General features: G+C 46.1%; 1 protein-coding gene across 4 annotated transcripts; it reads left to right on the top strand.

Annotated features, from left to right (window-relative positions):
• Nucleotides 1–8322: 8322 nt before the first annotated feature.
• On the top strand, nucleotides 8323–27805 carry cnot10 (CCR4-NOT transcription complex, subunit 10). 4 transcript variants are annotated; one of them, XM_071396234.1, is made up of 19 exons: nucleotides 8324–8555; nucleotides 9160–9203; nucleotides 9389–9550; nucleotides 9742–9892; nucleotides 10090–10229; nucleotides 10952–11038; nucleotides 11145–11228; nucleotides 11544–11661; nucleotides 14552–14710; nucleotides 14936–15138; nucleotides 15241–15362; nucleotides 15550–15729; nucleotides 15926–16006; nucleotides 17620–17733; nucleotides 25479–25609; nucleotides 25785–25820; nucleotides 26243–26370; nucleotides 26506–26581; nucleotides 26979–27805. In XM_071396234.1, exons 1-19 carry the CDS (start codon nucleotides 8537–8539, stop codon nucleotides 27143–27145), a joined length of 2202 nt encoding a protein of 733 aa, XP_071252335.1. In that variant the 5' UTR covers nucleotides 8324–8536; the 3' UTR covers nucleotides 27146–27805. The 4 variants fall into 4 exon arrangements, with proteins under 4 accessions (XP_071252338.1, XP_071252335.1, XP_071252337.1 ...); XM_071396236.1 differs by having other exon boundaries at nucleotides 26246–26370; XM_071396235.1 differs by having other exon boundaries at nucleotides 10093–10229.
• The last annotated feature ends 74 nt before the right edge of the window (nucleotides 27806–27879 follow it).

The raw sequence follows: 27879 nt of genomic DNA on the forward strand, positions 1-27879 counted from the left end.
AAGCTGTTCTAGCGGCTCGTGGTGCCCAATGCCCTATTAAGACACCATATGTTGGTGTTTCCTTTATTTTTAGCAGTTACCTGTAATATGCCAACTCATTCACAGTCCCATTTTATAGTCCCTGCAATAGACTAGCATCCTGTCCAGGGGGTGTACTACATCAAGCTGTACTCACGCTACAGAAACCAGAGATACAGTATGCTCCTGCTCCTATGAGCCTTTCCAGTTCACGCCAGCCAAGGCTTGTGTAAGGCTACTAACTATGAATGTGAGTGTGGGCTGTGTGGCATGGCATTTATTGCAACACCTCTGGGTAGAGCAGACCAAACTCAAAAGGATTACGCTGGCACAGAGCGTCATAGAGAACAACAGAATCAGAATCAAAATATCCAACCTCCGATTCCTACAAAAATTACCATTAATTATAATCCACATAATATTTCCTGTTACTGCAGGATTATTTTCCTGCTGTGAGAAGCAGGGTCAAATTAAGATAGTACATCTGTATAGTGTCTGGAGCAGGCAACATTCCCTTTGGGCATATTGCTCATTGCATGGCACCACTCTGCAATGCAAACAGAAATGGACTCCACTTCTCTACTTCTGCTGCCTGCTGTGTAGTTCCAACTCCCTCATACACTCTCAGTCAGGGTAACAGAATGCATAGCGATGGGGAGGGGGGATATCAAAGGAACCAGAACATTCAAGGCTCCTCTTTGATGGTTATTCCGAGCGTATACGTCTGTCAATACTCCAGGGGCCACGTGGCACAGGTTGCTTATTAGTGGCTCTGGGCTCCCAAAGTTCAATAAAACATCAGCTGCTAGGGAGGACCCTACAGGCCCCTACAGATGGTCAGTCCCCTGGCACTGCCCCTGGTCAAAACACACTCATCAGGCATTCATCCTCTCCCCTCTCTCTCTCTCTCTCTCTCTCTTCCTTTTTCATTTTTTTCTCTCTCTTTTTCTATCTCTCTCCCTCCTGCCTCGAGGCACAGTAGGAAGATGTCAGTGAAATGGGGTGACTGTGGAGTTCAAAGCAATTTGAGGCATTTCTATTCAGTCCTCCGAGGATAAACTCAATCTCTCAGAACAGTGGAGCACCTTCAATGCCTCAAGGGCTTCGCTCCCCCATACAATGGCACCTTCAATTTTCCCTTCTCTTTACTTGAGTAATACAGTTGGAGAAGTGGAGAAACACCTTCAACAGCATCAGGGGCATCGTAAGTCTACTTTTTAGTCAACTGTCTTGAGTCTTTTGTTGATGTGTGGGATACTTTCCCCTTCCTGTCTCTTACCTGTAACATGCAGTAGAGCAGTGCTTGACTTGGACGGAAATAGGTACCGGTTAAAAAACAAAACATCTATTTTTTGATTGTTGGAGATAAAAGACTGTAAAAACACCAGGAAATCAGCTCCAAGTAATTTTCATTTTGAAATCTGTTCCCAAGTATTCCCACACATAATAGAGAGACATGATTATATACAAATGTAACCAAGGTTTTACATTATTATGTTTTAGTCAAATATTATATTTGTTTGGGCTTCTTGCAGTCTACAAATTATTTGTAATTATGTTCCGGCCCCCTGACCCTCCGCTCAAGAAAAAAAACAGCCTGTGGCTGAATCTAGTAGATGATCCCTGCAGTAAAGCAACCTCCCTCAATGTTTTGCCCCATAATGCCTTTTTTCCTTTGCCGTGAGCAAAGGTGAGTGGTGACTTCACTTGATGTATTAGCAGGTTATTTTACAATTTAACCTCAGACTGGTGGTTATTATATTATTACAAAGCCCCAGTGTAGCTCTGTACTCACCTCTACCCCTTGTTGAAGGTGGCAGGGCCCACCTATTGCCGGTAAACAAGCAACTTTATCAAATAATGTACAAAAAACAATATTTTTCACTCAAAGGAATTGTATTCCCTTACAACTTTGGCTATGGTGAATACTTACTATGAAGAACTAGGACCACGTGTGTTTGCAACACCTTATCTCTACAGTATGACCTATGACCTCTCCTCAAATCTTCACAACCTAATTCAGAACATGAAGAGCTTGTAAAAGAGGAGCCATCCGTGCCTATCGCTCAATGAATCCCTGAGAATATTCCTCTGTAGGTTTGTGCTTCTTTCTCTTATTGGCTCAGCAGGTCACTACAGTGTGTGTTGTTAAAGTTGGACAGCCCTGGAAAGTACATGTGGACACCCTAATGACATAACAGTCAACACGGCTAGAAACAGCCTCTATCAACAGCCTCTTTCATGCCCTTGGAGAAGCACAGACCAATATGATTGGACAAAGCAGATACATCACTTTCCCTTGTTCTAAGCCGACATGCGTTTTAATGGAACACTTTATCCTAATGGGCAGAGCTGTGCACAGGTTCTCTCCGGGGTAGGATGTGTGTCTGTGCAGTCCAAAGGACCTCTGGGCCCAATAAAAGCTTCACCTCCTTTCCGTAATGACTTCCTTGTCTATTGCAAATTACAGTCCTTCCATGTAATTGCTTAGATTGTAAATTACAACAAGAAGCATTCACTTCTTGCAGGCCAAGCTTGGCCAGAGTATCTTTATTGAAATATGTCAATGTGTTATTTGCTCTCGTTGATCTAATATCCTGATAGTCACACATTGTTCAAGTCTGAAGCAGGATGTACTGTAACAAGGGTAGGACAATGTTACCTAACACAAGTTTGTACAGTACACCTGAGCATCCATGATTGAACCCCCAGAGCTGTCCTGGGTCTTTATTTATTCTAACACTGGGGATATCCTGAATTGAATTGTATGGGGTATGGGGCGGCAGGTAGCCTAGCGATTAAGAGCGCTGGGCCAGTAACCGAAAGGTCGCTGGTTGGTCAAATCCACAAGCCAACTAGGTGAAAAATCTGCCGATGTGTCCATGAGCAAGGCACTTAACCCTAATAGTTCCGGTAAGTAGCTCTGGATAAGAGTGTCTGCTAAATGAAAAAGTAAGTTACTGTCCTTAGGAGACCTGTCACGTTCCTGACCTGTTTTCTCTTGTTTTGTATGTCTTTATTGGTCAGGGCGTGAGTGTTGGGTGGGCAGTCTATGTTTTCTATTTCTATGTTGGGTTTTGTGTTCGGCCTGGTATGATTCTCAATTAGAGACAGGTGTGTATCGTTTGTCTCTGATTGAGAGTCATACTAAGGTAGCCAGGGTTTCACTGGTGTTTTGTGGGTGTTTGTTTCCTGTGTTAGCGTTTGGGCCACACAGGACTGTTGCAGGTTAGTCACGTTTGTTGTTTTGTTTATTTGTAGTGTTTGTTGGTTTGCCATTAAAATCATGAATACCTCCTACTCCGCATCTTGGTCCGATCCATGCTCCTCCTCGTCTGAGGAGGAGAACGACATTGACAGCCGTTACAAGACCACTTCCATAGTACAGTTCAACCCTCCATCTTCGCCATAATTAGAGGGAGCTTCCCTTAGCTTGGCATCCAAGCTGATTTCACTATATTTTAGTGTTGTTTCAAGTGAAATAATGTTGAGGACAGTGTTCAGTCTGGTTTAACCAGGCTAGTTGTCACTAACTTGCCACATCTCAATGGTGCTGTAGCATCCACAATGATTTGTCTCAGAGTTGTGATGATAGTCTCTGGGGAGCTATCATTAAGCCACTGTCTGATTGCCATCACTAACACAGAGAGGCTGCTGCCTACAGTACATACAGACTTCAAATAAGTGGCCACCTTAATAAATGGATCACTAGTCACTTTAATAATGCCACTTTAATAATGTTTACATATCTGGCATTACTCATCTCATATGTATATACCGTATTTTATACCATCTATTGCATCTTGCCTACGCCGCTCTGTCAGTGCTCATCCATATATTGATATGTATATATTCTTATTTCATTCCTTACTTAGATGTGTGTGTATTAGGTAGGTGTTGTGGAATTGTTAGATTACATGTTAGATATTGTTGCACTTTTGGGACTAGAAGCACAAGCATTTCGCTACACTCGTAATAACATTTGCTAACCATGTGTATGTGACCAATAAAATGTGATTTGATTTTGATTTGATTTTGATTGTGCACCTCAAGCAGTTACCTAGGATCCTCTGCTCCAAATCACAGTGGAATCGATTACCAGACCAACAGAGCCACTTTATCTCAAGAACTGACGTAACCACATTAAATAATCATTTTTTACGTTTTGAGCTCTTCATTTCAATGTCCTCGTTTTCTTGTTAAAAATGGTTTTGGTGTAATGATGACTCACTTAGCCAGAATGTCTACATTTCCCCTGTGCCCAAATACATCAAATAGTCATCCTTTCCCATTCTCCACAGTCAATCAAGAGCTATCCATCACAATTCCACCTGAACCTGAGTAGTATATCTCTCTGTCTCAGCGTCATCATTTCCTTCAAGTCAGAAGTTCAGGAGAAGTGCGGCAGTTTTCGGAGATACTGCCCTGTGATATTCTCCATTGACTATCCTCATACCTTTCTTTGCTCTCCTTTTTAAGAATTTATACAATATTGTCTGACATTTTAATGAAAATTGTTTTGTGAGGGATTGTGAGGGAAAACATATAGCCACCACCTTTGAGAAAGTAGACAGTATGTGTCAAATATGTGTCAGATATTAGTCAAAAATGGCCCCAGTCCGTAGCACAGCTTGATCATATTGTTATGTTACATCTTCAATTGACCTTTTCACAATTATATCCAATACTGTGTGACATCTATACTTGACAGAGAGTCTGAGTTAACTTAGACATTTCATTGAAAAGTATTCTTCAGGATTGAGAGGGAAAGCATATTGTGTATTAGAACCTTTACCCTTTACCCTTTCACCTTCCCCCAGTCAAGCCTAGAGGTTAGAGCACTGGCCAGTAACTGAAAGGTTGCAAGTTCAAATCCCTGAGCTGACAAGGTAAACATCTGTCGTTCTGCCCCTGAACAAGGCAGTTAGCTTATTGTTCCTAGGCCGTCATTGTAAATAAGAATATGTTCTTAACTAACTTGCCTAGTTAAATAAAGGTTAAAATAAATGTTTGATCAACAACAACAAAAATCTCAAAAAGCTGTGGGTATCTGTGGGTTTAACCATATACTACATTGCAGAGCTGAGCTGCATATGAATCTAACCAATCCCCATACACTGTCTGCTGGCCCTCTCTCATGGGTAAAGGGGAGCTATTGTGTTGTATAGTGAGAACAGGATGAGACCCTCATGGGTTAGAATACTCCAGGAACAAGGAATACAGGAATTTCCCACTGGTAATACATACAAACACAGCCATCAGTGTGCTGAGACTGTATAATTAGGATCTCAATGATTCTAAACAGTGGTTCTAGAGAGTAATATTACAAATGTTCCATATTGTTATCACTCACTTTCAAACAATTTTATTGATGGGGAAAAAAATCCTAAAATGTTTATGCTTGAATCAAGATAGTTATTATTTGGTACACATCTTAAACTTTGAAATACAGTACCAGTCAAAAGTTTGGATGCACTCATTCAAGGGTTTTTCTTTATTTGGAATATTTTCTACATTGTAGAATAATAGTGAAGACATCAAAACTATGACATAACACACATGGAATCATGTAGTAACCAAAAAAGTGATAAACAAATAAAAAAATATGTTCGATTTTAGATTCTTCAAAGTAGCCACCCTTTGCCTTGATGACAGGTTTGCACACTCTCGGCATTCTCTCAACCAGCTTCACCTGGAATGCTTTTCCAACAGTCTTGAAGGAGCTCCCACATATGCTGAGCACTTGTTGGCTGCTTTCCTTCACTCTGCGATCCAACTCATCCCAAACCATCTCAATTTGGTTGAGGTCGGGTGATTGAGTAGGACAGGTCATCTGATGCAGCACTCCATCACTCTCCTTCTTGGTCAAATAGCCCTTACACAGCCTGGAGGAGAGGACCAAGCATGCCCCCATTCTCATCGACGGGGCTGCAGTGGAGCAGGTTGAGAGCTTCAAGTTCCTTGGTGTCCACATCACCAACAAACTAACATGGTCCAAGCACACCAAGACAGTCGTGAAGAGTGAAGCGACAAAACCTATTCCCCCTCAGGAGACTGAAAGATTTGGCATGGGTCCTCAGATCCTCAAAAGGTTCTACAGCTGCACCATAGAGAGCTTCCTGACTGGTTGCATCACTGGTATGGTAACTGCTCGGCCTCCCACCGCACGGCACTACAGAGGGTAGTGTGAACAACCTAGTACATCACTGGAGCTAAGCTTCCTGCCATCCAGGACCTCTATACCAGGCGGTGTCAGAGGAAGGCCTGAAAATTGTCAAAGACTCCAGCCACCCTAGTCATAGACTGTTCTCTCTGCTACCGCACGGCAAGCGGTACCGGAGCGCTAAGTTTAGGTCCAAGAGGTTTCTAAACAGCTTCTACCCCCAAGCCATAAGACTCCTGAACATCTAATCAAATGGTTGCCCAGACTATTTGCATTGCCCCCCTTTTCCACACCGCTGCTACTCTCTGTTGTTATCATCTATGCATAGTCACTTTAATAACTCTACCTACATGTACATATTACCTCAACTAACCGGTGCCCCCGCACATTGACTCTGTACCGGTACCCCCCGTATATAGTCTCGCTATTGTTATTTTACTGCTGCTCTTTAATTACTTGTTACTTTTCCTTATTATTCTTATCCGTATTTTTTTTAACTGCATTGTTGGTTAGGGGCTCGTAAGTAAGCATTTCACTGTGGTATTCGGCGCATGAGACTAATAACATTTGATTTGATTTGATGTGTGTTGGGTCATTATATTGTTGAAAAACAAATGATAGTCCCACTAAGCGGAAATCATATGTGATGGCGTATCCCTGCAGAATGCTGTGGTAGCCATGCTGGTTAATCGTGCCTTGAATTCTAAATAAGCCATGCTGGTTAAGCGTGCCTTGAATTATAAATAAATCACTGACAGTGTCACCAGCAAAGTACCCCCACACCATCACACCTCTTCCTCCATGCTTCACAGTGGGAATCACACATACAGAGATCATCCGTTCACCTACTCTGCGTCTCACAAATTTTGTACTCATCAGACCAAAGGACAGATTTCCACCGGTCTAATGTCCATTGCTCATGTTTCTTGGCCCAAGCAAGTCTCTTCTTATTATTTGTGTCCTTTAGTAGTGGTTTCTTTGCAGCAATTCAACCATGAAGGCCTGATTTATGCAGTCTCCTCTGAACAGTTCATGTTGAGATGTGTCTGTTATTTGAACTCTGTGAAGCATTTATTTGGACTGCAATTTCTGAGACTGGTAACTCTAATGAACTTATCCTCTGCAGCAGAGGTAACTCTGGGTCTTCCTTTCCTGTGGCGGTCCTCATGAGAGCCAGTTTCATCATAGCGCTTAATGGTTTTTGCGACTGCACTTGAAGAAACTTTCTACGTTCTTGACATTTTCCGGATTGACTGACCTTCATGTGTTAAAGTAATGATGGACTGTCGTTTCCCTTTGCATATTTGAGCTGTTCTTGCCAAGTCTCTCCTTCGAGTCTTCACTATTGAGAGCAGGAACTGCCACTGGGTTTCAAACATCTTTCAGCATCTTCTGTTTCTTTTTGACTTTGCCAAATAACCGATCTTACTCTGGTTCCTTTACTCAAAGAACCACAGACTGTGTGGAATTGCCTGAGTGAAATACAATTAAAAAGCCATTAGCGTTTTTTATTAACTTTCTTTTTGATGAGACAGAGAGAGATGGAGAGAGAGAGATTCTGTAACGATGCTTAATTGATTTTCATTATTAGCCTGCAGTACACAATTGGTTTACTTTGTTAGTTATATTGTCCTCCTTGGAGCTTCACGACAGTATAGTGCAGCCCTTTTATAGTGAGAAAACATAATTTTGTAAACAACATTTTACATCATATTTGAACAGGTGTCAAATATGCATGATTTTGAAGCGAAGCAATGCAACGATCAGGCCTACTTTATATTTTATTTTTGCTTTTCTGACTTTCTTACTTACCAGTCTGCAGGGCATCATCATGTATCAATAATGATAATTTACTGCCACCATGTGGAGATAAGTTAGGGGTGCGAGTTATTGAAAACTGATGAAAAATATTTGATTAGCTTTGGGTTTTTATTAAGTTGTGCAGATCAAATTTGTCTTCTGATTACCCGGTAATATTTGATTTTACAGTGAGAGTGACCACATTATTTGATGTATGGGATGGGGACCAGGCTTTGTGTAGATGCACTTTTCTTGCATTTTCCCTCCATACCGATAGATGGTACTATTTATCTGTGTTGAATGGCATCTGCGTCACGAGCTGCCCTTCTTTCAGATTTGTTTACTTCAGCGTCATTTCAATGGCGGAACACTGGAAAAAAAGCATTTGAGAGCGGTCAGATTTCGGATATCTTGTTCTAGTTACGAACGAGCTGAGTACTTAAATTTATCATCTTGGCTAGCTAACATAGTAAACGAATCGTTTTGTCCCAATATTTATCTTAGTAAACCTTCTGGCTGGGGCATTTCCATCAATTAAAGCACGAGATCCCCAAAATGGCAGATAACAACACAGGTGGGGAGTGACTAGCTTGCTAATATGTGTTAACTAAAGTGGTATGCTAACTCGGTTATTTCTATCCTGCTAACTATATACGGATAGCTAGCTAGTACAAACACTAGTTTTAATCCACTAGCATTTACATGGGCTTTACATTTAACCAACCATCGGTTGTTTGCTAGCTAATATTAGCAAACGTCAGTGTTGCTCGCTAGCTATCCTTCCAGTGTCCTTGCGCTAGATGCGTTGGTAGCTAACTAGCTATAAATTGATATTTACTAACTAAACATGCCAATAAACAACTATTTAGTCGGCTAGCTAGTTAGTTGTTAATTGTGTCACGTGTGACCAACATTGGCACACTCGACTAACTATGCACTAGCTAGCTAGTTCCCAAACTTGTCATGTCAACAATCTTGACTAGCGTGTCATGAACGCTAACTGTCAACACACGCCCACCAGAATTTGGACCTAGCTAGCTTACGTTAACTAACTTGTTTTAACATTATGTTATGGCTTGGCAGCAAACAGTTGCCATTATTAGCTAGCTAAATGGGCTGTATATTGTTTTTATTTATTGAAGTCAAGCATGATAACACTTCTTCCCCTGGGATTTCAGACCAAGAAAAAGCAATAGCTGCAAATGCGTTGGAGGCGTTTACGGTAACGTCGCATTTATTTACCCTCAACAGTTTGCTGCAAATTGTGCAATCCAAGGGAGTTGGCCAACTTGGCTACAACTCCATCTGTCAAACCTATCTGATTTACAATGTTTGTTTACATTTGTTGATGCAACTATTCACAAGTTTTTTTGTTACATTTGTTGATTTTAATTTGTTTACTCACAGGCCGGAAACTATGAGGAATCTTTGAAACACCTTGGGAAGCTGCAAGAGTTGAACAAGGAGGACTACAAGATTGCTTTGAATAAAGCAATAGCTGAATTCTACAAGAGCGGCCAAACCACCACATGCACCCTGAAGCAGACTCTTATTGCAATGAAAAACCAGGTGACTAACGTTGAAACCTTTTATCCAGTCTCTCAATGATACGCCAAATAAATGTTAAACATATTCTGGTATCGTTGATTCCTGTTTTAAATGTCTTGATTCTTGATCAATATATTCACAGATGCACACAATAGTTCAGTCATTAAGTTGGCAAATCCTTAACATTCATGCATTTTTTGTCGTCTATCAAGGTTCACACTTCAATGGAGGATATTGATGGTTTGGATGATGTAGAAAACAGTCTGCTCTACTACAATCAAGCTATCATCCACTACCACATGAGACAGTACTCCGAAGCTATTGCTATTGGAGAGAGGCTGTACCAGTTTCTGGAGCCGTTTGGTAGGTTTTGGTGTTTTTATATGGACATTCATATTTGTCAGACTATAAGTACTTGTCAGAGAACACAAACATTTAAATGTATTGCATGACTACACAGTACACGCACACACTTAGTCACAGCAACTGGCAATGTTCCTGATGAATCGGCCTTTGCAGCCCAACAGTTTAGCATGGCTTGATGGTGTTATTTGTCCTAGAAGAGAAGTTTGCTCTGGCGGTCTGCTTCTTGCTGGTGGATCTGTACCTGCTAACGTACCAGCCAGAGAAGGCCCTCCATCTCCTTGCTGTGCTGGAGAAACTGTCTGTACAGGGAAACAACAAGAACAGCAAAGGGGAGGTACGTGTCCCTCTAAAGAGGGGTGTGCTAGCATGCACCATTCTCAGGTGTCATGTTTCTGACTTTGACCCATGATGTGCTGATGTTTGTTACTGTGCTCATGTATGTTGAATGTTATTTTCCACCTCTTAGAGAAAGGACTGTTCTTCCTAAGCAGATATGTTATTGTTAGTGGCATTTGTAAGGTTCTTGTGTTGACGGCAAAGATGTGCTGCTGCGTGTGTACTTACATTGAGGTTGTCTGTCATGTCCAGGTAATATTTCAGGCACAGTGCAAGTTCTACATTCACAGGGACCTGGTAGTGGAGGCAGCAGACCTCATTCAGGATAATCTCAGGGAGCTTACTGGAGGACAGGTTACTAAAATATACTTCAGGCGCTTACACACTGACACAACATTGACCAACAAACACAGAATTGGATAGATGTGATTTGGCGGTTGTTGGCAAATGTTGGAGCGTTGGTCAATGTTGGGTCAGTGTAAAGGTGCCTTTAGAACCAAACACAACACACTCCTACTTTGGATGTCCACGTCATTTTTGCCTGCCAACATTTTTTATCTTACTGAGGTTATGCAGTTACGCTAGTTACATCTGAGTGCAGGCTATTTTACTAATGGTTTTAAACTTCACTTACTATGAGATGAGAAGACATTTGAAGTCTATATTTTCTTAATGCAATGTGGTTATTTTCAAACGTTGGTGTCTATCTTGGTATTGCAGAGTGTCAACAGCGCCAACAAAGATGGTCGGAACCAGAAGGCAGAGTTCATTGGCATGATCGAAGCTGCAAAATCCAAAATGCACCAGGTACGTTTAACACCAATCCTTTTCCTGAGGTGGAAGAAATGAAGACGGGAAAGCAGCTTTTGTATTGCTGCTTTTGTTTCACACTTGTCGTTCTTGTCGTCCACAGTACAAAGTGCGAGCGTACATTCAGATGAAGTCATCAAAGGCATGCAAGAGGGAGATCAAGTCTGTGATGAACACAGCAGGGAATGTGAGTCATGATGTTTGCGTTGCTAAACCCATTACTAAACTAGCCTGGTTCCAGGTCTGTTTGTGCTGTCTTACCAACTCCTATGGTCAATGGCGTGACAATGACCATAGGAGTTGGCAAGACGGCACGAAACGATTTGGAACCAGGTTATTAAACTGCCTTACTAAACCTGCTCTCTCCCAAACATCCCCTTCCTACCTTTCCCTGTTTCAGTCGAATGCACTGATTGAAAATCGTTTTGGATGAGAGCATCTGCTAAATGACTAGAATGTTAATGTTTCTATGCCAACCTGTGTTTCCTTCATCTCCCACTAGTCTGCTTCCTCACTCTTCCTCAAGAGTAACTTTGAGTACCTGAGAGGAAACTACCGCAAAGCAGTGAAGCTCTTAAACAGCTCCAACATCGCAGAGCACCCGGGGGCCATCAAAACAGGTACGTTTAGACCCCTGCTTACCTGGTTATACATCCAACATAGTTGTTGGACCGTGCTGGAAAAGACCATGTAAAAGTATACAGTGATCCCTCGCCACTTCGCGGTTCACTTATCGCGGATTCGCTATTTCGCGGATTTTCATAATGCATTTTTTTTTTTTTTTTGGTGCATTGTGCTCTGCATTCTGATTCGCTAAAAACTCACTCCCGCTTCTTGTATCAAAACATGCTACGAATTGTGCTATCATTTTGTCGTCTCGTGCAGTTATGTGTACGTACATAAAACAGCTTGGCAAATTTACATTAAGTTGGCCAAATTATCTTGTAATTTCGAACATCTCCTAAACCCATAATGTCGACGAAACGGCCTACACGTGAGTCACTGTATTTGTATACATGTAATAGTTGCTAATTGTAAAAAAAAAAAAAAGTTTTCTATTTCGCGGATTTCACTTATCGCGGGTCATTTTCGGAACGTAACCCCCGCGATAAACGAGGGATTACTGTATATCCGATTCAGGACTATATGGATCAGGTTGTCTAGATGGTGTGAAAAGGGTTTCAGACTGTCCTGTCAGCGACAGAGCACAATTGAGTATTACCTATATCAGGTATTCCCAAACTGGGGCACGCAATGTTCGGGGGTACCCCAAATAAAAATCTGATCCACATTTTTTTTAAATTACAAATGTAAACAGTACTTTTATTTTTTCCAATGGGTCTATACATTTGGGTGAGGGTCTTTTTCTCATCTGAGTAGCCTCGTTTCAATGACAGAAATAAAATTAAACCATCTAGTGTTCAGCGAAATAACAACACAATGTCAAATACAGGTAGCCTTGTCAAATAATTAACATCTAATCACATTAACCGTTACTCTCTCGTGGGAAACCTTCACCCATGCGCAGACATTTAGAAACGAAACATGACAATTTGGAAAATAAGCCACGGGAGTTTTTTGAGCGAGAATAAAGACTACTTTTGAGTAGTAAGACATGTAAAAAAGCAACAGATACCATTAATAAGAAGGGGCTAGAAGCTTCTTATATGGTGAGCTACTGAGTGGCTAGGACAGGCAAGCCCCATACTATTGTGGATGACTTAATTCTTCCTACGGCCACAGATATATCTGGGACAATACTGGTGGAAAAGGCCCCCAAAACTATACAGACAATGTCTTCATCAAACAACACTGTTTCACACCGCATCAGTGACATGGCAGAACATGTTTTGCAACAATTACTGCTTCTTATATAAGCCAGTGAATTCTATGCATTACAGCTGGATGAGTCAACAGACGTGGCGGGCCTGGCACAGCTCCTGGTATATGTCCGTTACGTCTATGGGCGGTCAATTAAGGAAGACATCCTCTTCTCCAAACCACAGGACAACAGGAGAGGATATTTTTAAAGTACTGGACAGCTTTGTGACATCAAATGGACTTTGGTGGTCAAGATGTGTTGGTATCGGTACTGATGGTGCAAACGCCATGACAGGGAGACATAGTGGAGTGGTAACGCGCGTGCAAGCATTTGCTCCCGACGCCACTTGGGTACACTGCAGCATCCACCGAGAGGCTCTTGCTGCCAAGGGAATGCCTGACAGCTTGAAAGACGTTTTGGACACTACAGTGAAAATGGTTAACTTTGTTAAAGCAAGGCCCTTGAACTCTCGTGTATTTTCTGCATTATGCAATGATATGGGCAGCGACCATGTAACGCTTTTACAACATACAGAAGTGCGCTGGTTATCAAGGGGCAAAGTATTGACACGTTTTTTTGAATTGAGAGACAAGCTTAAACTTCATTACTGACCATAATTTTCACTTGTCTGACCGCTTGCATGATGACGAGTTTCTCACACGACTGGCCTATCTGGGTGATGTTTTTTCTAGGCTGAATGATCTGAATCTAGGAGGGATTACAGGGACTACGCAACTATATTCAATGTGTGGGACAAAATTGAGAATATGATTAAGAAGAGCTCTTCTCTGTTTGCATTAACAAGGACAACACACAGGTCTTCCATCATTGTATGTTTGTTTTTTTGTGTAAATGAACTCAAGCTTACAGACAATGTCAAATGTGAAATAGCGAAGCACCTGAGTTGGGTGCGCAATTACACAGGTACTATCCTAAAATGGACGACACAAACAATTGGATTTGTTATCCCTTTCATGTCCTGCCTCCAGTCCACTTACCAATATCTGAGCAAGAGAGCCTAATCGAAATTGCAACAAGCGGTTCTGTGAAAATTGAATTTAATCAGAAGCCATTGCCAGATTTCTGGATTGGGCTGCACTCAGAGTTTCTTGCCTTGGCAAATCATGCTGTTAAGACACTGATGCCCTTTGCAACCACGTACCTATGTGAGAGTGGATTCTCGGCCCTCACTAGCATGAAACTAAATACAGTCACAGACTGTGTATGGAAAATTATTTAAGACAGACTCTCTCCAATACAACCCAACATTGCAGAATTATGTCCATCCTTTCAAGCACACCCTTCTCATTAACTTGTGGTGAGTTTTTCACAATTTTCGATTAACAAATTAAGTTTATATTTAAGAAAGCTAAATAAAAAGCTAAATTATTGATTTTAATTGTGCCTTGGTCCTATAAGAGCTCTTTGTCACTTCCCACGAGCCGCGTTGTGACAACTCACACTCATTCTTATGTTTAATAAATGTATTGTATAGTGTGTGTGTGGCAGGGTTACAATGATGGCAAAAAACAACATTTGAGAGTGCGCTGACCCTGGTGCTAGAGGGGGTACGCAGCTGGAGGTTGAATGTTTGAAGGGGTACGGGACTATAAAAAGTTTGGGAACCACTGCCCTATATGAAAGTTAACTTCCACTAAATGTTCTGTCTTGTTTGTTTCTACCATCAGGTGAATGTGTGCGCTGTATGTTCTGGAACAATCTGGGTTGCATACACTTTGCCATGGGGAAACACAACCTAGGCATATTCTACTTCAAAAAGGCTCTGCAGGAGAACGACCACACGTGTGCACAGCTGGGGGACGGCGGGGCGACGGGTAACGGGCAATGTGAGTCAACATAAACTGGGTTTAATGCTATTCAAAGCCACAGGACAGTTTCTTCTTGGACTTAAAAGTATGTTAAATGCAGATTCTGACATCAAAATGGTATCCTAGTGCAGGACTAGTTTAATCTGTGTCCGGGAAACTGGTCCTACATGTTTTTCCTGTCATTGTACGCCGACTAGCTTTGTTGTTGTACGCCGACTAGCTCTGTTGTCTCTGTCCTTCCAGCTAAGCAGTTCTCGGGCATCCCCATGTGTGCGCTTCTAGCCAACAAGCGTTATGAGCTGCTGTATAACTGTGGGATCCAGCTGCTGCACATCGGCCGGCCCCTGGCCGCCTTCGACTGTCTGATGGATGCTGTGCAGGTGTACCACTCTAACCCTGGCCTCTGGTTACGGTTGGCTGAGTGCTGCATTGCTGCCAACAAGGGTGTGAGTTGTGATTCAAAAAAACACAAACACACACACACTTTTTTTTTTACAGTGAAATAAAACTTAACAACATTCAAATTTTGCATTTTGTTATTTTTCCAGAGCTTAGAACAAGACAACAAGGGTCTTCCGAGTAAAAAAGGTATCGTTCAGGCCATCGTTGGGCAGGGCTACCATCGCAAGATCATCCTGGCGTCACAGTCCACCCAGAACACAATCTACAGGTCAGTTTTCCCTCTCCCTATGGACCTAACCAGTACTGTCCTGGAGATGGCGCTAAAACATTTGTTTACGTGGTAGTGATTGCTGAAATTAGAGGGTACTCTGAGACAACTCAATATGTTGATCATTACTATATCTCCATTAACCTGATGGTTTACTCTTTCCTCTCCTAAATGTGGGTGTGTGTAGTGATGGGCAGTCTGCAGCCATTCCGGTGGCCAGTATGGAGTTTGCAGCGATCTGTCTGAGGAACGGCCTGGTCCTCCTCCCTGATCACCAGCAGCAGGAGAACAAGGCAGAGAACGGCTCCAAGACACCCAGCCAGTCAGGCAGCACAGAGAGCGGCTCAGAGAACAGCGACGCCTGCAGGTCAGTGTCTCATCTCACCCTGAGATTGGCTCGTTGCTAAAACATGCCTTGTCAAATCTATTTTTGTTCAGCACTGTGTTTAAGATTATAGACTATTAACAAGGATTCAGCTCTCCATGTCCTCTTATAGAAGAAGAACTTTACAGGAAGTATGTTTCTTTCCATTTCCCCGACTTCCTTATCGTTGGTTTGACAGTGGGAAGGGTCAAGAAGGAGACAAGTTCCTTTCTGCAGCACCGTCTTCACCTCTGAGGAAACAGGAGGTTGAAAACCTCAGGTAAGAGAGACCTCTCTACCCAGACCTTTCTGTCTCCCTCCCTGTCTCCCCTGTCTCCCTTCCTGTCTCCCCCAGTCAGTTAATAATCCTCTCTCCCCTTCCTGTCTCCCCCCAGTCAGTTAATAATCCTCTCTCCCCTTTCTGTCTCCCCCCAGTCAGTTAATAATCCTCTCTCCCCTTCCTGTCTCCCCCCAGTCAGTTAATAATCCTCTCTCCCCTTCCTGTCTCCCCCCAGTCAGTTAATAATCCTCTCTCCCCTCCCTGTCTCCCCCCAGTCAGTTAATAATCCTCTCTCCCCTTCCTGTCTCCCCCCCAGTCAGTTAATAATCCTCTCTCCCCTTTCTGTCTCCCCCCAGTCAGTTAATAATCCTCTCTCCCCTTCCTGTCTCCCCCCAGTCAGTTAATAATCCTCTCTCCCCTTCCTGTCTCCCCCCAGTCAGTTAATAATCCTCTCTCCACTCCCTGTCTCCCCCCAGTCAGTTAATAATCCTCTCTCCCCTCCCTGTCTCTCCCCAGTCAGTTAATAATCCTCTCTCCCCTCCCTGTCTCCCCCCAGTCAGTTAATAATCCTCTCTCCCCTCCCTGTCTCCCCCCAGTCAGTTAATAATCCTCTCTCCCCTCCCTGTCTCCCCCCAGTCAGTTAATAATCCTCTCTCCCCTCCCTGTCTCCCCCCAGTCAGTTAATAATCCTCTCTCCCCTCCCTGTCTCCCCCAGTCAGTTAATAATCCTCTCTCCCCTCCCTGTCTCCCCCCAGTCAGTTAATAATCCTCTCTCCCCTTCCTGTCTCCCCCCAGTCAGTTAATAATCCTCTCTCCCCTTCCTGTCTCCCCCCAGTCAGTTAATAATCCTCTCTCCCCTTCCTGTCTCCCCCCAGTCAGTTAATAATCCTCTCTCCCCTTCCTGTCTCCCCCCAGTCAGTTAATAATCCTCTCTCCCCTTCCTGTCTCCCCCCAGTCAGTTAATAATCCTCTCTCCCCTTCCTGTCTCCCCCCAGTCAGTTAATAATCCTCTCTACCCAGACCTTTCTGTCTCCCCCCAGTCAGTTAATAATCCTCTCTCCCCTTCCTGTCTCCCCCCAGTCAGTTAATAATCCTCTCTCCCCTCCCTGTCTCCTCCTGGGTCTCTGTTGCCCTGGGTCTCTGTTCTCTGGACTAGTTGGACAAAGCTTGCCCTCCTTCCTTCCACTTCTCATTAGGAGGGGGTAGAGGGTGGGGGAGGGGGTAGAGGGAGGGGGTGTGGAGGCGGTAGAGTTGGGGAGGGGGTAGAGTTGGGGAGGATGTGCTGAATGAAGGGCTGACCCCACAGGGAAAGTTTACCAGCAGCCCCGTCAACTACTTGGGTTTATTTCCTGGAATACCTGAGTGTTCTGTTGCCAACCAGTGAGAGGCCTGGGAGGGACACGACCACTACAGTCCAGACTCTCTCCGTCTGCACTTTTCTTTAACCAAGAAAAATAATTGAATGAACTGAATGAATTGTTTAATTAGTATTAATTTCCCCCACATCTGAATGTTATGCAACCCACTATGTTTCCTAGTGCAGGGTTGGTGTGATCTGTTGTGTTGTCCTGTCTGTGCTGACTGGGTCCTCCTATGTGGTGTTGTCTCTCTAGGTGTTCCCTTCTGGCCTGCAGTGCCTACGTGGCCCTGGTGTTAGGAGACAACCTGATGGCCCTGAACCATGCAGAGAAGCTCCTTCACCAGACCAAGCTGTCTGGATCACTCAAGTAAGACCTCTATCCATCTCTCTCTCTCTATCCATCCCTCTCTCTCTCTCTATCCATCCCTCTCTCTCTCTCTATCCATCCCTCTCTCTCTCTCTATCCATCCCTCTCTCTCTCTCTCCATCCCTCTCTCTCTCTATCCATCTCTCTCTCTCTCTCTCTCTCTTTCCCCACTCAGATAAACTCTTACACCAGATGGACTTCATTCCTCTATCCCCTTTTCCCTTTCATCCTCACTCCCCCTTACCCCTCTCAACACCTCTTTCTGTTTCTTCCTCTCCCCCCTCCTTCCCGCTACGCATGCACCTCTTGTTATCACTTCATTAACCTCCATATGACTTACCCCCCCTCCCCCAAAGCTTACGGCACTTAACATGACTCACCGTCTGGTAATGGTACTGTGGCCCGAGCAAACCTCTTGACTCTTCAGAATACTTCATGACTTCATGACCACAGACTTCCCGTCAGTCCCTCCTCCTTCCTTGGACTGCACTGCTGTCCTCCTCACCCCAGAATGTGGAGGGTTAATGACAGACTAGGGGGGTATCCTGCTGTCCTCTTCACCCCAGAATGTGGAGGGTTAATGACAGACTAGGGTGGTATCCTGCTGTCCTCACCACAGAATGTGGAGGGTTAATTTCAGATTTGGGGGCGGTCATTTTGCTGTCCTCACCACAGAATGTGGCGGGTTAATGACAGACTAGGGGGGTATCCCGCTGTCCTCCTCACCCCAGAATGTGGAGAGTTAATGACAGACTAGGGGGGTATCCTGCTGTACTCACCACCCCAGAATGTGGAGGGTTAATAGACTAGGGGGGTATCCCGCTGTCCTCCTCACCCCAGAATGTGGAGGGTTAATGACAGACTAGGGGGGTATCCTGCTGTCCTCCCCACCCCAGAATGTGGAGGGTTAATGACAGACTAGGGGGGTATCCTGCTGTCCTCACCACCCCAGAATGTGGAGGGTTAATAGACTAGGGGGGTATCCTGCTGTACTCACCACCCCAGAATGTGGAGGGTTAATGACAGACTAGGGGGGTATCCTGCTGTCCTCCTCACCCCAGAATGTGGAGGGTTAATGACAGACTAGGGGGGTATCCTGCTGTCCTCCTCACCCCAGAATGTGGAGGGTTAATGACAGACTAGGGGGGTATCCTGCTGTCCTCCTCACCCCAGAATGTGGAGAGTTAATGACAGACTAGGGGGGGATCCTGCTGTACTCACCACCCCAGAATGTGGAGGGTTAATGACAGACTAGGGGGTATCCTGCTGTACTCACCACCCCAGAATGTGGAGGGTTAATGACAGACTAGGGGGGTATCCCGCTGTCCTCCTCACCCCAGAATGTGGAGGGTTAATGACAGACTAGGGGGGTATCCTGCTGTCCTCACCACCCCAGAATGTGGAGGGTTAATGACAGACTAGGGGGGTATCCTGCTGTCCTCACTCACCCCAGAATGTGGAGGGTTAATGACAGACTAGGGGGGTATCCTGCTGTACTCACTCACCCCAGAATGTGGAGGGTTAATGACAGACTAGGGGGGTATCCTGCTGTCCTCCTCACCCCAGAATGTGGAGGGTTAATGACAGACTAGGGGGGTATCCTGCTGTCCTCCTCACCACAGAATGTGGAGGGTTAATGACAGACTAGGGGGGTATCCTGCTGTCCTCTTCACCCCAGAATGTGGAGAGTTAATGACAGACTAGGGGGGGATCCTGCTGTACTCACCACCCCAGAATGTGGAGGGTTAATGACAGACTAGGGGGTATCCTGCTGTCCTCTTCACCCCAGAATGTGGAGAGTTAATGACAGACTAGGGGGGTATCCTGCTGTCCTCCTCACCCCAGAATGTGGAGGGTTAATGACAGACTAGGAGGGTATCCTGCTGTCCTCCTCACCACAGAATGTGGAGGGTTAATGACAGACTAGGGGGGTATCCTGCTGTCCTCCTCACCACAGAATGTGGAGGGTTAATGACAGACTAGGGGGGTATCCTGCTGTCCTCCTCACCCCAGAATGTGGAAGGTTAATGACAGACTAGAGGGGGTATCCTGCTGTTCTCCTCACCCCAGAATGTGGAGGGTTAATGACAGACTAGGGGAGGTATCCTGCTGTCCTCCTCACCACAGAATGTGGAGGGTTGATGACAGACTAGGGGGGTATCCTGCTGTCCTCCTCACCCCAGAATGTGGAGGGTTAATGACAGACTAGGGGGGTATCCTGCTGTCCTTACCACAGAATGTGGAGGGTTAATGACAGACTAGGGGGGTATCCTGCTGTCCTCCTCACCCCAGAATGTGGAGGGTTAATGACAGACTAGGGGGGTATCCTGCTGTCCTCCTCACCCCAGAATGTGGAGGGTTAATGACAGACTAGGGGGGTATCCTGCTGTCCTCCTCACCCCAGAATGTGGAGGGTTAATGACAGACTAGGAGGGTATCCTGCTGTCCTCCTCACCCCAGAATGTGGAGGGTTAATGACAGACTAGGGGGGTTTCCTGCTGTCCTCCTCACCACAGAATGTGGAGGGTTAATGACAGACTAGGAGGGTATCCTGCTGTCCTCCTCACCCCAGAATGTGGAGGGTTAATGACAGACTAGGGGGGTTTCCTGCTGTCCTCCTCACCACAGAATGTGGAGGGTTAATGACAGACTAGGGGAGGTATCCTGCTGTCCTCCTCACCACAGAATGTGGAGGGTTGATGACAGACTAGGGGGGTATCCTGCTGTCCTCCTCACCCCAGAATGTGGAGGGTTAATGACAGACTAGGGGGGGTATCCTGCTGTCCTCCTCACCCCAGAATGTGGAGGGTTAATGACAGACTAGGGGGGTATCCTGCTGTCCTACTCACCACAGAATGTGGAGGGTTAATGACAGACTAGGGGGGTATCCTGCTGTCCTCCTCACCCCAGAATGTGGAGGGTTAATGACAGACTAGGGGGGGTATCCTGCTGTCCTCCTCACCCCAGAATGTGGAGGGTTAATGACAGACTAGGGGGGTATCCTGCTGTCCTCACCACAGAATATGGAGGGTTAATGACAGACTAGGGGGGTATCCTGCTGTCCTCCTCACCCCAGAATGTGGAGGGTTAATAGACTAGTGGGGTATCCTGCTGTCCTCCTCACCCCAGAATGTGGAGGGTTAATGACAGACTAGGGGGGTATCCTGCTGTCCTCCTCACCACAGAATGTGGAGGGTTAATGACAGACTAGGGGGGTATCCTGCTGTCCTCCTCACCCCAGAATGTGGAGGGTTAATGACAGACTAGGGGGGTATCCTGCTGTCCTCCTCACCCCAGAATGTGGAGGGTTAATGACAGACTAGGGGGGTATCCTGCTGTCCTTACCACAGAATGTGGAGGGTTAATGACAGACTAGGGGGGTATCCTGCTGTCCTCCTCACCCCAGAATGTGGAGGGTTAATGACAGACTAGGGGGGGTTTCCTGCTGTCCTCCTCACCCCAGAATGTGGAGGGTTAATGACAGACTAGGGGGGTATCCTGCTGTCCTACTCACCACAGAATGTGGAGGGTTAATGACAGACTAGGGGGGTATCCTGCTGTCCTCCTCACCCCAGAATGTGGAAGGTTAATGACAGACTAGGGGGGGTATCCTGCTGTCCTCCTCACCCCAGAATGTGGAGGGTTAATGACAGACTAGGGGGGTATCCTGCTGTTCTCACCCCAGAATGTGGAGGGTTAATGACAGACTAGGGGGGTATCCTGCTGTCCTCCTCACCCCAGAATGTGGAGGGTTAATGACAGACTAGGGGGGTATCCTGCTGTCCTCACCACCCCAGAATGTGGAGGGTTAATGACAGACTAGGGGGGTATCCTGCTGTACTCACCACCCCAGAATGTGGAGGGTTAATGACAGACTAGGGGGGTATCCTGCTGTCCTCCTCACCCCAGAATGTGGAGGGTTAATGACAGACTAGGGGGGTATCCTGCTGTCCTCCTCACCACAGAATGTGGAGGGTTAATGACAGACTAGGGGGGTATCCTGCTGTCCTCTTCACCCCAGAATGTGTAGAGTTAATGACAGACTAGGGGGGGATCCTGCTGTACTCACCACCCCAGAATGTGGAGGGTTAATGACAGACTAGGGGGTATCCTGCTGTACTCACCACCCCAGAATGTGGAGGGTTAATAGACTAGGGGGGTATCCCGCTGTCCTCCTCACCCCAGAATGTGGAGGGTTAATGACAGACTAGGGGGGTATCCTGCTGTCCTCACCACCCCAGAATGTGGAGGGTTAATGACAGACTAGGGGGGTATCCTGCTGTCCTCACCACCCCAGAATGTGGAGGGTTAATAGACTAGGGGGGTATCCTGCTGTACTCACCACCCCAGAATGTGGAGGGTTAATGACAGACTAGGGGGGTATCCTGCTGTCCTCCTCACCCCAGAATGTGGAGGGTTAATGACAGACTAGGGGGGTATCCTGCTGTCCTCCTCACCACAGAATGTGGAGGGTTAATGACAGACTAGGGGGGTATCCTGCTGTCCTCTTCACCCCAGAATGTGGAGAGTTAATGACAGACTAGGGGGGGATCCTGCTGTACTCACCACCCCAGAATGTGGAGGGTTAATGACAGACTAGGGGGTATCCTGCTGTCCTCCTCACCCCAGAATGTGGAGGGTTAATGACAGACTAGGGGGGTATCCTGCTGTCCTCCTCACCCCAGAATGTGGAGGGTTAATGACAGACTAGGAGGGTATCCTGCTGTCCTCCTCACCACAGAATGTGGAGGGTTAATGACAGACTAGGGGGGTATCCTGCTGTCCTCCTCACCACAGAATGTGGAGGGTTAATGACAGACTAGGCGGGTATCCTGCTGTCCTCCTCACCCCAGAATGTGGAAGGTTAATGACAGACTAGAGGGGGTATCCTGCTGTTCTCCTCACCCCAGAATGTGGAGGGTTAATGACAGACTAGGGCGGTATCCTGCTGTCCTCCTCACCCCAGAATGTGGAGGGTTAATGACAGACTAGGGGGGGTATCCTGCTGTCCTCCTCACCCCAGAATGTGGAGGGTTAATGACAGACTAGGGGAGGTATCCTGCTGTCCTCCTCACCACAGAATGTGGAGGGTTGATGACAGACTAGGGGGGTATCCTGCTGTCCTCCTCACCCCAGAATGTGGAGGGTTAATGACAGACTAGGGGGGTATCCTGCTGTCCTCCTCACCCCAGAATGTGGAGGGTTAATGACAGACTAGGGGGGTATCCTGCTGTCCTCCTCACCCCAGAATGTGGAGGGTTAATGACAGACTAGGGGGGTATCCTGCTGTCCTTACCACAGAATGTGGAGGGTTAATGACAGACTAGGGGGGTATCCTGCTGTCCTCCTCACCCCAGAATGTGGAGGGTTAATGACAGACTAGGGGGGTATCCTGCTGTCCTCCTCACCCCAGAATGTGGAGGGTTAATAGACTAGGGGGGTATCCTGCTGTCCTCCTCACCACAGAATGTGGAGGGTTAATAGACTAGGGGGGTATCCTGCTGTCCTCACCACAGAATGTGGAGGGTTAATGACAGACTAGGGGGGTATCCTGCTGTCCTCACCCCAGAATGTGGAGGGTTAATGACAGACTAGGAGGGTATCCTGCTGTCCTCCTCACCCCAGAATGTGGAGGGTTAATGACAGACTAGGGGGGTTTCCTGCTGTCCTCCTCACCACAGAATGTGGAGGGTTAATGACAGACTAGGGGGGTATCCTCCTGTCCTCCTCACCCCAGAATGTGGAGGGTTAATGACAGACTAGGGGGGTATCCTGCTGTCCTTACCACAGAATGTGGAGGGTTAATGACAGACTAGGGGGGTATCCTGCTGTCCTCCTCACCCCAGAATGTGGAGGGTTAATGACAGACTAGGGGGGGTATCCTGCTGTCCTCCTCACCCCAGAATGTGGAGGGTTAATGACAGACTAGGGGGGTATCCTGCTGTCCTACTCACCACAGAATGTGGAGGGTTAATGACAGACTAGGGGGGTATCCTGCTGTCCTCCTCACCCCAGAATGTGGAAGGTTAATGACAGACTAGGGGGGGTATCCTGCTGTCCTCCTCACCCCAGAATGTGGAGGGTTAATGACAGACTAGGGGGGGTATCCTGCTGTCCTCACCCCAGAATGTGGAGGGTTAATGACAGACTAGGGGGGTATCCTGCTGTCCTCCTCACCCCAGAATGTGGAGGGTTAATAGACTAGGGGGGTATCCTGCTGTCCTCCTCACCCCAGAATGTGGAGGGTTAATGACAGACTAGGGGGGTATCCTGCTGTCCTCCTCACCCCAGAATGTGGAGGGTTAATGACAGACTAGGAGGGTATCCTGCTGTCCTCCTCACCCCAGAATGTGGAGGGTTAATGACAGACTAGGGGGGTTTCCTGCTGTCCTCCTCACCACAGAATGTGGAGGGTTAATGACAGACTAGGGGGGTATCCTCCTGTCCTCCTCACCCCAGAATGTGGAGGGTTAATGACAGACTAGGGGGGTATCCTGCTGTCCTCCTCACCCCAGAATGTGGAGGGTTAATGACAGACTAGGGGGGTATCCTGCTGTCCTCCTCACCCCAGAATGTGGAGGGTTAATGACAGACTAGGGGGGTATCCTGCTGTCCTCCTCACCCCAGAATGTGGAGGGTTAATGTATTTCTTCTAAAATAAGTTGAAATGTAAATAAACTTTTGGTCACCACACCTTGTACATCCATAACCTATGGTGAGATCTGAAAACAGCAGTTGGTGGAGGGCACCCCTCAAACATGAAAGAATTAGAGCAGATTGCTGCTGAAAAGGGGGCCAAAGTGTCAGTAGTGTTTGTCTGCAGTTATCTTGGCTAAAGGCTGTGCAAGTTACTGCTCCGGGGTGCCAATAATTTTGTCCATGCCATTTGTCTTTATTTTCTAAATTAATATTGCAAATTTATCTTGGCTTAAGTTTACAAAGCTAAAATTGGTTCTGCAATGTTGAAAATCCAATAAAAGTATGAAGGGAAAAAAAACGTCATGTCAAATTTATTTGAGAATAGGGGAATTATTTAAGGAAAGTGCAGGGGTGCCAATATATTTGGTCGCACCTGTACATACTGTAAAACTCAGTATCAAATAGCCACCAGTCCCATTTAATAGCCAGGCAACAGCAGACATTTCAGCAAATGAACTGTTTACGAGATTACCATTAATCGTTTACGAGGTTTAATGTTTGATTTGTGACATAAATCAATTATGGCAATCATCCGTTTTATCGGCAGTAGGAAACCGCTAATAACTGCTAGCGAACTGGTCAGCACAAGAACACAACACTTTGGGAGTACAGATAATTGTCCGATAACCCTCTAGTGGCAAAAGTAAGAACTGCTGAAAATGCACAGTCATAAAGGAGACTAGTACAGTTTTATAGAGGCATACTAAGACAAAATAAACCTGACCGTGTATAAATGATAACACATTAGTGCAGGAAATTGATTAAAATGAATGCTGGAATTAAACAATTAACAATGCAAATGAGCAAAAGCTGTGCGCATTAAGGACAAAGACGCCGGGCTCAAATAGAAGCCTGTCTCTAAGAAGTGTGTTGTGTTGAGTGATTTAACGCCCGGGCTGTTCATTGAAGTTTTACGGTATATCTTATTTTTTTGACAGTATATACGATTAGCTATGTTCACATCCCCATGAACAAGCCCCAGTACTAGTGAGTCAATGGTGCATCTGATTCTGTCTGACGGTGCATCCTCTGTCTCTCTGTTCCAGGTTCCTGGGCCACCTGTATGCTGCAGAGGCCCTCATATCCCTGGACCGCATCTCAGAGGCCATCGGTCACCTCAACCCAGAGAACATCACTGATGTCTCCATGGGGGTGTTGTCCAGCGAGCAGGACCAAGGTTCGTCCTCACACCCACCTCTCTAGCTCCAATCGATGGGTCTGCTGGAAAACACAGCACCCCAACCAGTATTCTGCCCTAACTGAAATGACCTATCCATTTAACCACATGATGGTTTGATGTCTGAGTCACATGATGACTGGATCACTGTTTGATAGTGTGTTTGTGTTCACAGGGCCAGATAAAGGGGATCTGGAGCCTGTCGAGTCACGTGAGTATATACACACACACACTTATCACCTAACACACTCCCTGCAGTCTCAGTAGAGACTCCCCATCTGTGTGTGAGGTGATATCCAGTGATCATGTGTTGACAGGGTGTGTTGTGTGTTGGTGCAGCAGGGAAGCAGACTCCTCTGTTGACAGGGTGTGTTGTGTGTTGGTGCAGCAGGGAAGCAGACTCCTCTGTTGACAGGGGGTGTTGTGTGTTGGTGCAGCAGGGAAGCAGACTCCTCTGTTGACAGGGTGTGTTGTGTGTTGGTACAGCAGGGAAGCAGACTCCTCTGTTGACAGGGTGTGTTGTGTGTTGGTGCAGCAGGGAAGCAGACTCCTCTGTTGACAGGGTGTGTTGTGTGTTGGTGCAGCAGGGAAGCAGACTCCTCTGTTGACAGGGTGTGTTGTGTGTTGGTACAGCAGGGAAGCAGACTCCTCTGTGTTACCCCAGCACAGTGAGCTCAGCCCGGGCCATAATGCTGTTCAACCTGGGCAGTGCCTATTGTCTGAGGAGTGAGTACGAGAAGGCCCGCAAGTGCCTGCATCAGGTACGTTTCATACTCGCAGACACACGCCCACACACACATCTACAGTAGATGCTTATCTCTTGAAACCATTCAGATGTGTTATTGTCCCAAACATGACTGTGTTTAGATGTCTGTGAACCTGTTCCTTTCTCCCAGGCCGCCTCCATGGTGAACACGAAGGAGATTCCTCCTGAAGCCATCTTACTGGCTGTCTACCTGGAGCTGCAGAACGGTGAGTCAGCTACACCTCTCTGGGTTCTCATTCCCACCTGCAAAGGTGATGTGGGGCCCTCAGGTTTCCCAATCTGGCCCTTATGATAGTTGTCTTAGATTCTTCTTGACTATTCCTTTTCTAGCATAGTTTGAGGTTGGGCTGGGGGGTTCCAAGGAAGTGTTGGGGCTGATGTCAAACTCTTGACATTCCAGTTCTAGAATTCCCCAGGTAGAATGCTGAAGGCCACACTCTGGCACAAAGGCAGTGATGACAGATTACTGCTGTCAGTCAACTTCTGTCCAGTGTAGAAAGGTCAGGGGTCAGGACCTTATGACCTTACTAAGAGCTGTGTATGATCTCACTGTTTCCCTCGGCCTCTCTTTTTGTTTCTCCCCCCCCCCCTCTCCTCTCTCAGGGAACACACAGCTCGCCTTGCAGATCATCAAACGTAACCAGCTCCTCCCCTCAGTGATCCAGACGCCCTCTCCAGACACACGAAAGAAGCCCGTTCCCACCTCCTTCCAGCCTGTCCAACCACCCATCCAGATGCCCTCACCCTTCACAACAGTCCAGCGCAAATGAGCCCTCAACCCTTGGTTCCCCTAACCCTCCGTGCCCCATTGCACACCAACATCAACACGCACCTGTCCACCTCTCATCACTTCACCTCAGTGTATTATTTATTTAAGGCAAGCTGACCCCAACTCAGTGCCGGTGTAGGGTGAAGTTGTCCCTAGATGATGATCTTGGCTCAGCTTTGCATTTCCTCCCACTAATGGTTAAGGTTAACATTGGTGGAGAGGAAGCTGATCCTAGATCTGTACCTAGGGGGAAACTGAACCCCTCAGCGCCCAGACGGAGCCCCTCCAGGTCAGGTCCTGGTATGAAATGCAGAGGTCTCCTGTCAGGTGGGCGAAGGGTGCGTTCACATTATGGACCCGCCTCGGGTGCGCCCAAATTACACCTTATCCCCTATGTAAGTGCACTCCTTTTGACCAGAGCCCTATGGGGCCCTAATAAAAGTAGTGCCCTATATAAGGAACTGGGTTCCATTTGGGACGGAGCCTGTATTCAGTGGCTATCACCTGCAGTGTCTTTGGGGCAGATCTGACATGATTTCTCTGTTCTCTGAGAGTTTTAACTTTCCATTTGTGACAGCAACATCCGTTATGATATATACTGACTGACTTTGCTTGGGGCAAATGAAATACCTGTATAAAAAATAAATTTTATTTACAGAAATAAGCTGACTTGCATTTTATATGTCTGGTGGGTCTGTAATAGTTCTCAGACCCTTGAGGGAGAAGGTGGAGTTG

Source organism: Salvelinus alpinus, chromosome 4 (assembly GCF_045679555.1).
Source record: "Salvelinus alpinus chromosome 4, SLU_Salpinus.1, whole genome shotgun sequence".
Lineage (NCBI taxonomy): Eukaryota > Metazoa > Chordata > Actinopteri > Salmoniformes > Salmonidae > Salvelinus > Salvelinus alpinus.